Source organism: Solanum verrucosum, unplaced genomic scaffold, assembly GCF_900185275.1.
Source record: "Solanum verrucosum unplaced genomic scaffold, falcon-dt-bn FXZP01000278.1, whole genome shotgun sequence".
Lineage (NCBI taxonomy): Eukaryota > Viridiplantae > Streptophyta > Magnoliopsida > Solanales > Solanaceae > Solanum > Solanum verrucosum.
Window position 1 is genome coordinate 4,639,428 of NW_026020332.1, and position 12,286 is coordinate 4,651,713.

General features: G+C 34.2%; 1 protein-coding gene across 3 annotated transcripts; it reads left to right on the forward strand.

Moving 5' to 3' along the window:
• Window positions 1-1,822: 1,822 nt before the first annotated feature.
• LOC125836144 (kinesin-like protein KIN-14E) lies at window positions 1,823-11,889 on the forward strand. 3 transcript variants are annotated; one of them, XM_049515232.1, is made up of 24 exons: window positions 1,823-1,897; window positions 2,502-2,740; window positions 2,888-2,960; window positions 3,129-3,260; window positions 3,346-3,584; window positions 3,703-4,030; window positions 5,629-5,728; window positions 5,805-5,986; window positions 6,097-6,212; window positions 6,389-6,491; window positions 7,020-7,172; window positions 7,258-7,404; window positions 7,502-7,702; window positions 7,978-8,142; window positions 8,217-8,321; window positions 8,423-8,563; window positions 8,653-8,847; window positions 9,141-9,267; window positions 9,371-9,573; window positions 9,668-9,850; window positions 10,236-10,331; window positions 10,481-10,678; window positions 10,997-11,268; window positions 11,425-11,889. In XM_049515232.1, the coding sequence occupies exons 2-24, from the start codon at window positions 2,595-2,597 to the stop codon at window positions 11,615-11,617; spliced, it is 3,798 nt and encodes a 1,265-aa protein (XP_049371189.1). In that variant the 5' UTR covers window positions 1,823-1,897; window positions 2,502-2,594; the 3' UTR covers window positions 11,618-11,889. The 3 variants fall into 3 exon arrangements, with proteins under 3 accessions (XP_049371189.1, XP_049371188.1, XP_049371190.1); XM_049515231.1 differs by lacking the exon at window positions 1,823-1,897 and adding an exon at window positions 1,898-2,003; XM_049515233.1 differs by lacking the exon at window positions 1,823-1,897 and adding an exon at window positions 1,994-2,011.
• The last annotated feature ends 397 nt before the right edge of the window (window positions 11,890-12,286 follow it).

Consider the following 12,286-nt stretch of genomic DNA (forward strand, 5'->3'; position numbering starts at 1 on the left):
AATCCCACCACGAATCATGTTTGTAAAAAATCAATTACTTAACACGACTTTCCTTGGTACAATTTTGAGTTTCAGTCCTATCTAATTTAATTTAACAAGATTATCTAATATCCTAAATTAGATTTGTTTAGTATTTTCCAAACAAACACCAACTTATAGAATATAGATGATATTTAATAGGTTTAGGAGTGTTAAATATGCTCCACATTTATTGAAGATAGGTCGATGCAACCATTATTTTGCATTTATATACTTACAAACTCATAGAAAAAATTGTAACCATTAACATTAAAATTTTCTCTTACTTTTTTTTTTAATACGTTAGTCGATGAAGGTTTAATTTACGCAGTTATTAATGCTGAACAAGTGACATATTTTATTATTATAAAATTTTACCGCATCTAAAAGTGATACACTTTAGTTTTCATATATTTAAAGTGAAAATACTTTACCTCTAAACTCGGTGTGGTTGATTAACATACAATGTAATGATGCAGGGGCAGACCTAGGTGGGGTTCGTGGGTTCGAACGAATCCAATAGTTTTTTCGTAGATTCTATATTTATACTAAAAAATTAAATAATAGCTTGTGAATCCCTAACAAAACTGATTGACAACTCAATAATAAGGAAGATGAAGAAAATTTAGAACCCAAACTCCTAATATCAGCTCCGCCTCTATTAAATGATGAGTAATATTATTGGAACTATATAATATAAAGGTACTATATAATAACATATGTATAATGTATAACTGTTACATAAGAATTGTTCATTCTAAAGTTGCCCATTAAAATTAAAAACGTTATTCACTTCTTTTAGCAAAAATTACCAATTTCAGAAAAAATGTTAAAAAAGACAATTCTGATATTTAAAATAGTCGTATTAAGAATTTTTAGCCAAATTTGTTCCCTATATATGAGTAGGTTTATTTTAGTCCTTAGCATATGACTTCGATCATTTTTAGTCCTTTAAATTTTAATTCAATTACCGATCGATTGGATTGGTTTGATCCATTTGATAAAATCAATCGAACGCCATTGATTTTACTTGACCAAAAAATTAAGAAAGTGAAAAATCGTCCAAGCTTAATTGTTTAAATATTTCACAAAATTATTTTTACTATAATCAATCGAGTTTGATCAATTTGTTCGATTTTTTTTTTGTGTGTGTTTAGTAGTGCTTTTTTGATAGTAATAATTAGTTTTTAAGTTCATTCGGTTAATCTCCCTAACAAAGATGACTCTATATTTGGGGTGAATTAGAGCCCATTTGGATTAACTTAAGAAAAGTAACTTTTAAGTAAAAAATAAAAAGTCAAAATGTAATGACTTTTAAGTCAAAAAATAAAAAGTAGAGGGACCTACTTTTGATTTTTGACTTATTTTAAGTTATATTTTTAACCTTGTCAAACACTTCCCAACTTATTATACGTTATTTTTGACTTATGTTAAATTATTTTTTATATTTATCAAATACTTGCAGAAGTCAAAATTGACTTAAAAGTAGATTTAACCAACTTTTAAGTCAATCCAAACACCCTTTTAAACTCGATATTTCCATAACCCTTGTTGGTTTATTCATTCGATTAGTTAAATAAAAGGTAAATGTTTCACTTTAGTAAATTTAAGTAATTAAAAATATTTAAAGGATCAAAATAAACCTATCCTTATTTCCCTTTTATATTTTGTTATTTTCCCCTACTCCGAAAAAAAGAGGTTTGAAATTGAAATTATTTAAAAAACTCTCGTGACCTTCACACCATCTTCTTTCTCCCTCCTTCACTCCACCATTAACATCTCTTTCTCTCTCTACTTTCTCTCTCTGGTACCGATCTTTCTTCTAAGTAAAGGTTCACTTTCAGCATAAATCCAAAATGGGTTTCATCATTTCCTCTTGGTATTCTCATATATTCTTCGCTTTCCTATTTCTAATTTCTGAGCTTCTGAACACCATTTTTGTTTAGGTACACGAAGCCCCAAAACAAGAAAACACATACCCAGAGGTTTTTAGGCGTTTTATTATGAGTTACAGCTCATATTATGCTGTTTTGTCGAATGGGGTTTTACGTTTTTTTTCTGTTTCGTCATTGTGGTTTCTCGATCTACTTCACTGGGTTACGACTTATTGTCTTTTTACCCAATGTGTACTGTACTGTTATTACCAAGTTTGAATTTTTTTAGTGTTCTGTGCTTGTGGGTACATGGATCTTGGTGGGTAATTTTCTTTGGTTCTTGTTTAGTAGAAAACATTGCTGGTAATTTGGTTTTTGTGTTAGGGAGCTTGCTAGTTATCTGATTTTTTTGAGTTTTCTGTGAGCTTTGTAGCATATCGTGCAATGTTGATCGTAGATTCTGTTAGTTTTTTTTTATGGTTAGTGTTGATTTTGGTTTGGGACCTCTGTTGACTCTTTGTTGAAATTGGCATCTTCTTAAGTGCGGGGGGTTATATGCTTTTGGACTTCTTTGATTTTTAGTAATCATGGTGTTACTAAATTGGTTAGGTAACTGCTGAAGTTATTGAAGATTACCGTTTAATTGAGGAGTTGGATGGTCTTTTTGAGAGCTGTATAGAGTGGAGATTATAGTTTTGGAACATGACTTCTGATATGCCACCAGTTAGTATGAGGTCAAGCAGGTCATCTTTTGGCTCAAGCAATGGATATGAAACACCTTCACACTATTCCTTTCCAACCTCAAATGGGGATGATTATGATAGTGATGGTTCCAATTTCGCTCCACCGTAAGTTTTTTTACCATTATATTTACTTTTTTGGTCTTATTTCATACTTTGATGAAAATGGTTAGTGTTATCCAATGCTGTATCTCCTACCTTACAAGTTATGGACTTATGGTTACCAACTGCGTTTTTGCATTATGTAATGTGCAGCACTCCAAATACCCTCTCATCAGTCCTGTCACCCGAACTTGCTGGTGCAATACCATATATTGACAGATTCCAGGTGAGACATGACTTTGCAGAAAAAGATAATCATTTCAGTCTGTATGCACACAACAAAGATTGGAGTGACTTTTTTCCTTTTCTGAATTTTGTTAAGAATGACATGGTGGATCTCAATTATGCTTTGCTGCTACTTCAGAGAGGTAATATAGATTCTTTGTGGTTATAGGTTGAGGGCTTTTTGAAGGCTATGCAAAAACAGATTCACTCTGCTAGCAAACGTGGGTTCTTCCTGAAAAAATCTGTTGGGCCCCAAGTTCGAGAAAAGTTTACATTTGAGGATATGCTGTGTTTCCAAAGGGTGAGATTAAGCTATTTAGCTCTTTACACTTTTGAAAATGTATCTCTTGACACTTGCACACTAAAAACAACTTGCATCTTGACAGGAACCCATTCCAACATCAATTTTGAAACTAAATGGTGATCTCATTAGCAGGGCAGTTAAGTTATTTCAGTCTATTCTGAAGTATATGGGTATTGATTCCTATGATAGAGTGGCTCCAATCAGCTTGGATGAACGGATTGAGCTTGTTGGCAAGCTATTTAAGCAGGCCCTGAAGCGATCTGAGCTTCGGGATGAAATGTTTGCACAAATTTCAAAACAAACTAGGAATAATCCAGAGAGGTACTTTGACCATCAAGTTTATTGATTGAGAAATGGGAAGCTGATATTCACTTCTTTCTGTTGATTATGTTGCTTTTAACTTGACTATGTTCCTCACATGCTTGTTTCGTACATATAGGCATTCTTTGATTAAAGCATGGGAGCTAATGTACTTGTGCGCATCTTGCATGCCTCCAAGCAAGGAAATTGGTGGATACTTGTCAGAATATATTCATACTGTAGCACATGGGGCTAATACTGATTCCGAGGTTCAAGTTTTTGCTATAAATACTCTAAATGCACTGAAACGTTCGATTAAGGCTGGACCTAGGCACACGATACCTGGTCGTGAGGAGATTGAAGCTCATTTAACTGGTAAAAAGCTTACTACAATAGTGTTTTTCTTGGATGAAACTTTCGAGGAAATTACATATGACATGGCAACCACTGTTGCTGATGCTATTGAGGTATTGTTGAATTTCCATATAGTTTACATACAATATACTTTTTTTGATAAATTTCATGCTAATGTTTTAGTTATGCTAACAAAAAATACACATGGGATTTATAATTTGGTCGAACAAAACATGATTTAGGAGATCCTTGTTTTTATTCTTTATTCTTTTATCCAAGAGCTAATGGCCATGTTTGACTCAGTATGAACTTAACATGATAGTTGGAAAATCTCTATTTATATGTGGGGTTCACTAGTTATTCTTTGGTATTAAGGTATAATGATTAATGAGAAAAGTTGCACGGTAAAAAGTAGGATAATTGTAACTTCTTGGTTATTTTATATGTGTGATATCTCTTTCCTTCGTTCATGAAAGTGAACACTGCTCTGAAGATACTATAAGAGGGAGGCGACAATGTGTGCAGGAGAGAGTAAGATAATGCTGCATCTCCAAATGTGTTCTTGAATGAAACATCCTAGTAAAATAATTCTCATAAAAATAGATATTCTTGAAAAATAAACCTAATTGATAGATGATATGTAGTTTAAGATGTAATAGCAAGCCTTCATTTACAACAGCTTAAACAGTTTGGACTTGCACAACCCAACACCTTAAGGCACTGTTGGAGTGGCCTAGGCCATTATAAACCTTTTTTGCACTTACACGACCCATGTGGGACATGATATTTAACACTAAAATTTTCATTGGCAGTTTCAGTCTTTTATCTTTTCCTTTCTTCTTTGTTCTATTCCTTAGATGGTTTCTTTATCAATCTTTGCTTCCTTCCAACATACATCTCATGTCTGTTCTAAATCTATTATTCACTTGGCATAGTGTTTAGGTAGTAATTGACTTCTGATCAGTCAATGGACAGCTTCTTATAGTTTGTTCTGGAACTTTTTTTTTTTTTGAAACTGGTATATGTGTATTCCTCAGCATTAAGGACATGCTGGACACCATCAAAAAGTGTTAGATAAAAAAAAACAGCAACTAGAAAACAAGATACTTACAGAGATCTTAATAAATCTACAAACTGATCTATATCCTCTAAACCTACTTCTTTACACCAAAAGTAGAAAGATATTATACAATTCCATTTAACTTTCTGGATGGGATTGGATCTATCTTCATAACACCTCCCATTTCTCTCTCTCCAAACTGTCCACCAGATGCATTGTGGGATGATCCTCCACCACTTCTTTTGACTTTTGCTGCCTCCTCTTTTCATCCAGCAACTAAGCAAATCTGCAGTATGCTCCGGCATAGTCCAGCTTGTCTTTGTTATGTTTTGTTGTGGAACTTTAACTTTTGTGCTATCTGTCTGTTACTTCTTATTCTCTTCTCTTTTCTTTCTCTTTCTTAGACTCATTTTCTCAAGACTCAAGAATTTTAAAGTTTTGACTTATTTATAGTCATAGATGGCTTAGTCTCTCTAACTTGAATTTCAGAAAGGGCTTTAAGATCATTTGTCATGGTTTATTATCACTTTTTTAATTAAGAAGTCCTCTTTAAGCATTCTTAGTTTCTTGAGGAAACAGATATATTTAACGTTGGAAATGATGATGATGTTTTCCCTTTATAATTTTTTTGTGACATACCTTCTCTTTCAGGAGGTTGCAGGGATAATCAAATTGTCTGCTCATGCTAGCTTCAGTTTGTTCGAGTGCCGTAAGGTTGTTACTGGATCTAAATCTCCAGACCTTGGAAATGGTACTATTTCCTTTCCACATTATAAATTATTTTAAGGTCGAATCTTCTGCATTTTAAACATGTATATTTTCTGTAGAGGAGTATATTGGTTTGGATGAAAATAAGTATATTGGAGATCTTCTGGCGGACTTTAAGGCATCGAAAGATAGAAGTAAAGGAGAGATTTTGCATTGTAAATTGATTTTCAAGAAAAAGTTGTTTCGGGAGTCAGATGAAGCTGTTACAGAGCCAATGTTCGTGCAATTGTCGTATGTTCAAGTAAGTTAGTTTGCGTATAGTTAATTGAGCTATGCTAAATGTTCAAGTCATTGGTATACCTTCAAATCAAAGTTGATTCTACTATGTAATAATATTTGTTGTGTTCACAGTTACAACATGATTACATAATGGGCAATTATCCTGTTGGCAAGGAAGATGCTGCACAGATGTCTGCTTTGCAGATCCTGGTTGACATTGGATATGTTGATGGCCCTGAATCTTGCACGTCAGTAGTTCTTTTTTTTAACTTTAGTTCCTTTTAGATTATGCCTCATACTTTCTCCCATATTTGACTGGTCTCCAGTTTCTTATTCCGTCTTACTGGTACTTTTCCTTTCAAAGCCTGAACATGTTGTAGTGTTTATGCCTTTCCTATATGCTAAGTTGTTTAGTTTTTTATAGTGACTGGACATCACTGCTGGAGCGATTTTTACCCAGACAAATTGCAATGACACGGGCAAAGAGGGAATGGGAATTGGACATCCTTTCTCGTTACAAAGTGATGGTAAGAGCTTTATCTGGGTCTTCTTGGTCAATGAATAATGTTCTAAGAAATTGAATAGAAGTTCTTTTATTGACTTTTTCCTTAATGATGCTTTTTATGCTTTACTACATGTGTTTTCATTCATAATAAAAGGTGTTCTCCAATCAATACAACAAGAACTATGCCTCAGTCCCAAACAAGTTGGGGTCGGCTGGATGAATCCTTGCTGTTCTATTTAAGCTCATGTCATCACCACACAAGTGTTCTCCAATCAATATTAGATTATTTATGTTTTCTGCATTTCTCAAAGTCATTTTTTTGTGAGCAGGAAAAGAGAATTACCAGCAGTTCTCGGCTGTTGTCCCTGAGTTACTTTTAACTGTTCACTTTGTTCTATTTGTTTCTTTTTTCTTTTCATCGTGGCTAGTTTTCCCTTCATTTATTTAAAAATCTGCTAACCAGCTATCCTATGATTTATGTTTAAATTACTTGGATTCTTGTGTTTGTGAACTGCTACCAACATGAGGTTCATTCTTTTCTTCTCTTTAGGAAAATCTGACAAAAGATGATGCCAAACAACAATTTTTGCGGATCCTGAGGACACTTCCTTATGGGAATTCAGTTTTCTTTGCTGTTCGGAAGATTGATGATCCAATTGGACTTTTACCTGGGAAAATTGTATTGGGCATTAATAAGCGTGGGGTATGATATAATGTATAGTGTTGCTTAACTGTTTTAGAAGTGAGATGTGTATTTACTTTAGGCATGATTTTCTGTTTCTCCACAGGTTCATTTTTTCCGTCCAGTTCCAAAGGAATATTTGCATTCAGCTGAGCTTAGGGACATAATGCAATTTGGTAGCAGCAACACTGCTGTGTTCTTTAAGATGAGAGTTGCTGGTGTCTTGCATATATTTCAGTTTGAAACGAAACAGGTTCAAAGTGTTTCTATTACCAATGAACATGCTTATGTTATGTGTCATTGAATCTGACTCACCATTTCGCATAGCTTGACATCTCCATTCTATGCAGGGAGAAGAAATTTGTGTTGCTCTGCAAACACATATTAATGATGTGATGTTACGCCGTTACTCTAAAGCCCGCTCTTCGGCTAATGGTTCTGTTAATGGAGATGTTCCAAATAATCTCAAAACTGCAAACACTGATATTAATGAAAGACGCATTCAGGATTTGTCTAGAGCCCTTGAAGAATCTCAGAAGAAAGTCAATGATGTGAGTGGTATTTGTTGTTGTAGAAGAAACTTTTTTGCTTTTTGCAAAGTTAGAATTGAAATGTTTAACGTATAAGGTATATGCTGCTGGTAATATGAAAACATAATTGACTTGCCATATTAGAATATATTTCTCATCTCCTATCAGTTATCTCTCTGGCAAAATGTACATGACACTTATTTGCTCTACCCATTATGCATTCATCCATCTTTTCAATTACAATAGTCAAATGCACACATTTGCTTCGAGCTCATGGTCTTTGTACTGATAAGCAGTTGGTGGAAGATTTACATGAAAGGCAAAAACAAGAATCAGAGATGCAAGAAGAATTGGACGGCTTAAAAGATAACTTGAGTTCCGAGAAGCAAAATTTAGCAGCGGCTGCTTATGATTGTGATAAATTCAGATCTTTATGCGATGAAAAAGATGCAGAGCTTCAGGTGTTTGTTAAATGTGCTTGAATTTGATTTATTGAGGTGACAATCATCTCATTGTATAAGCCCATTCCTTACAGGCTGCCCTAACGGAGAAGCGAAACTTGGAAATGCGTCTTTCAAAGTTAAGTTCTCAAGGTTTGGAGAAAAATATTACGAAAGAGTTGGTTGAAGCAAATAACCAGGTAGCGCTATAAATTTGTGTCTGGCCTTAAATTTTTGTTGAAATTAGTTGGTGAGTTTAATAAACCTACAAAAAACAAACTTATGTGGCTTTCACTTGCAGGTCTTACAGAAGATCCAAGAAGAGTTGAAAGCTCGTACTATGGATTTGCGTACTGCAGAAGAAACAAAGAGGAGGCTTTTGAGTGAAAAAGCATCACTTGAGGAAAAAGTCATAGGACTAGAGAAGAAGAAATCAAATGAGGTATGTTGCCTCAATGTCTTTGTGTTTAGCATGCATTCTATATTTATATTGATATTTTTGTTTGACTGCACTGATTTTTTGGAGTACAGATGGAAAACCTTCAGAAAGATTTTGAAAAAGAATGCAAGGGGCTGAGGCTCCAAGTCTCTGAACTTCAAAGGAAACTAGAAGAGGCCAAACACGACTTGATTGGTGCACAGTCTGGTCTTGAAGCTAAAGACAAGGAACTAGAAATGCTACAGAATAATTTAAAGGAGCTTGAGGAGCTGAGAGAAATGAAAGAGGTGAACATCTTGTACTAATATTTACAATAACTATGCTTCTATCCCAAGTCAGTTGCTATCGGTTATGTGATCCTCAGTACCCATTGGTTTTGAATTGCAAGGATTCATGATTCAATAACTAGTTTTATACTGGCAGTGTACTTACTTCCTTTAGATGTGTTTGGAATCAGCAATGTTAGCAAGCTCACATAGGCAGAGTTTATACTTAGATATTTGTGTTATAATATATGCCCTATTTATTATGGCATATCAAACATCATATTTTCATTTTTAATTTGGCAATTACTTAACAGGATATTGATCGAAAAAATGCACAAACTGCTGCCATCTTGAAAATGCAAGGGGCTCAATTGGCAGAAATGGAAGCACTTTACCGGGAGGAACAAGTTCTGAGGAAAAAGTATTTCAACATAATAGAAGGTAAAATTACCGGCCTTTTTTTGTGCCACTGAACATTTTTCTATAAAAAATTATTTGCTATTTCTATTGAAGTGTAATGTTATGGACCTTACTCATGTCTCAGATATGAAAGGCAAGATCAGAGTCTACTGTAGATTAAGACCACTTTGTGAAAAGGAAATTATAGCAAAGGAAAGAAATGCCATCAGAAGTGTTGATGAGTTTACCGTTGAACATTTATGGAAGGATGATAAAGCAAAACAGCACATGTATGACCGTGTCTTTGATGGAAATGCCACCCAAGATGATGTGTTCGAAGATACTAAGGTAAGCAAGAAATCAATTGATTTCTTTTAGAACTCTGCTAGGATCTAATCTATATTGCCTAGCAGCTTCTAAGTTTGACATGTTGGTGGTGTAGTATTTGGTGCAATCAGCTGTTGATGGATATAATGTTTGCATATTTGCATATGGACAAACTGGATCTGGCAAGACATTCACAATCTATGGAGCTGATAGTAATCCAGGACTGACACCAAGAGCTATGTCCGAACTCTTTAGAATTATGAAAAAAGACAGTAATAAGTTCTCTTTCTCTTTAAAGGTAAACTCTTCTCATTCTTTAAAAGATTATGATAGGTTTTTATTCCGGCTTTAATTAATTTAGGTAGTACATCAATTATGCTTCAAATTACGTTACCTTATAAAGAAGGCACATTAATTATGCTATGCTTCAAGTTTCTAAATTTCCACTTCTTCAGTTAAACATTTATTACAAAAATTGTCGAGACTGAGTATTTGAATGTTTTCGCCTTTTGAGAATGAGTTAAATAAAAAAAATTCATTTTTTTTCCAAAAGAATCTTTTCAACTTGTTTTGTTTTCATATGATTTCTCTCCTTATTCGGTGCTTGTAAGTTATAGAGTACCTGAATAGATGGACTTCCAGAAGGCTCATTGTAAACTCATAGTGTTTATGAACTTGTTCAGGCGTACATGGTAGAGTTGTATCAGGATACGTTGGTAGATCTTTTATTGCCAAAGCAAGCAAAGCGCTTGAAATTGGATATAAAAAAGGATTCAAAGGTGATTGTTATTTGGAGCTTCTCAAATTATCAATACTTCTTATGTCAATAAGTCCTTTGCAGTTTTCTTTTCATTTTACTAAGCTTGGATAAGCTTATGTTTATCTTTTTATTTTGGCTGTAACAATTAGCAAAATTTGGTACAAACAGGGCATGGTTTCTGTGGAGAATGTGACAGTGGTGTCTATTTCAACGTACGAGGAGCTTAAGACAATAATTCAAAGAGGATCTGAACAGCGTCATACGACTGGAACCTTGATGAATGAGCAGAGTTCAAGATCTCATCTTATTGTTTCAGTTATTATCGAGAGTACCAATCTTCAAACTCAGGCAATTGCCAGAGGGAAGGTAGGTGTATCACACCCTTCTGCTTTATTGCCACAATTTGAACTTGTTCGACTTATATGATGCTGCACATTCTGGGGAATTTCAAAGTGCAAGTAGACAGAAGACAGTTGGTCACTCGCTTTTCCTTAGTTGAAATATTAAACTTTTTCGCATCCTTATAGTTTGATGGAGTAGCTCAAGTTTTATTTCTTAGCATCTTTAGGTAGATCTTAGAGCTAGTATATCTTAATTTGTTATTTACCTTACGAATATAGAATCACTAAAAAGCTTAGCTTTGTACCTTTAGCTTCTGCTTTATTCTTTTCTATGTGTCTGCAGCTGAGTTTTGTGGATCTTGCTGGCTCAGAAAGAGTTAAAAAGTCAGGCTCAGCTGGCAATCAATTAAAAGAAGCTCAAAGCATTAACAAGTCCCTATCAGCACTTGGTGATGTTATAAGTGCATTATCTTCAGGAAATCAACACATTCCTTATCGAAATCACAAGCTAACCATGTTGATGAGCGACTCGTTAGGTGGAAATGCAAAAACCCTGATGTTTGTAAACATCTCTCCAGCAGAATCAAACTTAGATGAGACTCACAATTCCTTGACGTATGTTCTTTATTGTTTCATTTCTTGATCGTGTTATTCATATTTAAATGAGCTAATAATTTTCCTCCTTCAATTGATCATGTTAATCATACGATGGAGCCGACTTATATTCAAGGGTTGTTACTTATCTGGAAATTTGGTTTCCATGCTTCACAGGTATGCATCAAGAGTTCGTTCTATTGTAAATGATCCCAGCAAAAATGTTTCCTCTAAGGAAGTCGCTCGTTTAAAGAAGCTAGTTTCATATTGGAAGGAACAAGCTGGTAGAAAAGGAGATGATGAGGAATTGGAGGAAATCCAAGATGAACGACCAACTAAAGACAAAACTGATGGTCGTTATTCCATGTAAAACCTCTCGAATTGAACATGTGGAACGAAAATCAAGTTGAGTATCTTGTTTAGCTGCCTCAAAAGTTTGATGAAGGAAATAGTGAACAATTGAACAGCTTGTTCAAGCTGGTACTGAAGTGGTTGAGATTTTCCTTCCCAGAATTTTGTTGTCTGATTGGGAGTCTTAAAGAATTTAGCTTAGAGAGTCCTCAATCCTCATGTTGTATAGAGCTATATGTGTATATTATACTTAAACAATCAATCAATGGTTACTTCATTCTTTCTCCCCAATTTTTTTGTTCTTTGTTTTGGATATGGAAATCCTAATTATTGTTGATAATTATTACTCCACATAATTAGGCTAAGCAGCCCTACTTACCAGATTGATTTGTTATATATACTCCAATCCAATATAGCTGTTTTTTATATCTTGCATTTCTTTTTCTGGAACCAGAAGAGAAATTTCAGCAGAATGGTCCATTTCTCAGCATTCTTACCAAGACCATTTCTCAGCATTCTTACCAACTTATGTTAATTTATAAACTTCTTGGTAAAGTGTTCATTCATACCGTAATGAAAATGAGCAAAAACTTTTCCTATTTCATTTCTTAATTCTTGTCTCTTTTTTGGAAAACAACCTTATGTTATAATCCCTTGTTATATCAATTACCTCAACATTTTTTTTCTT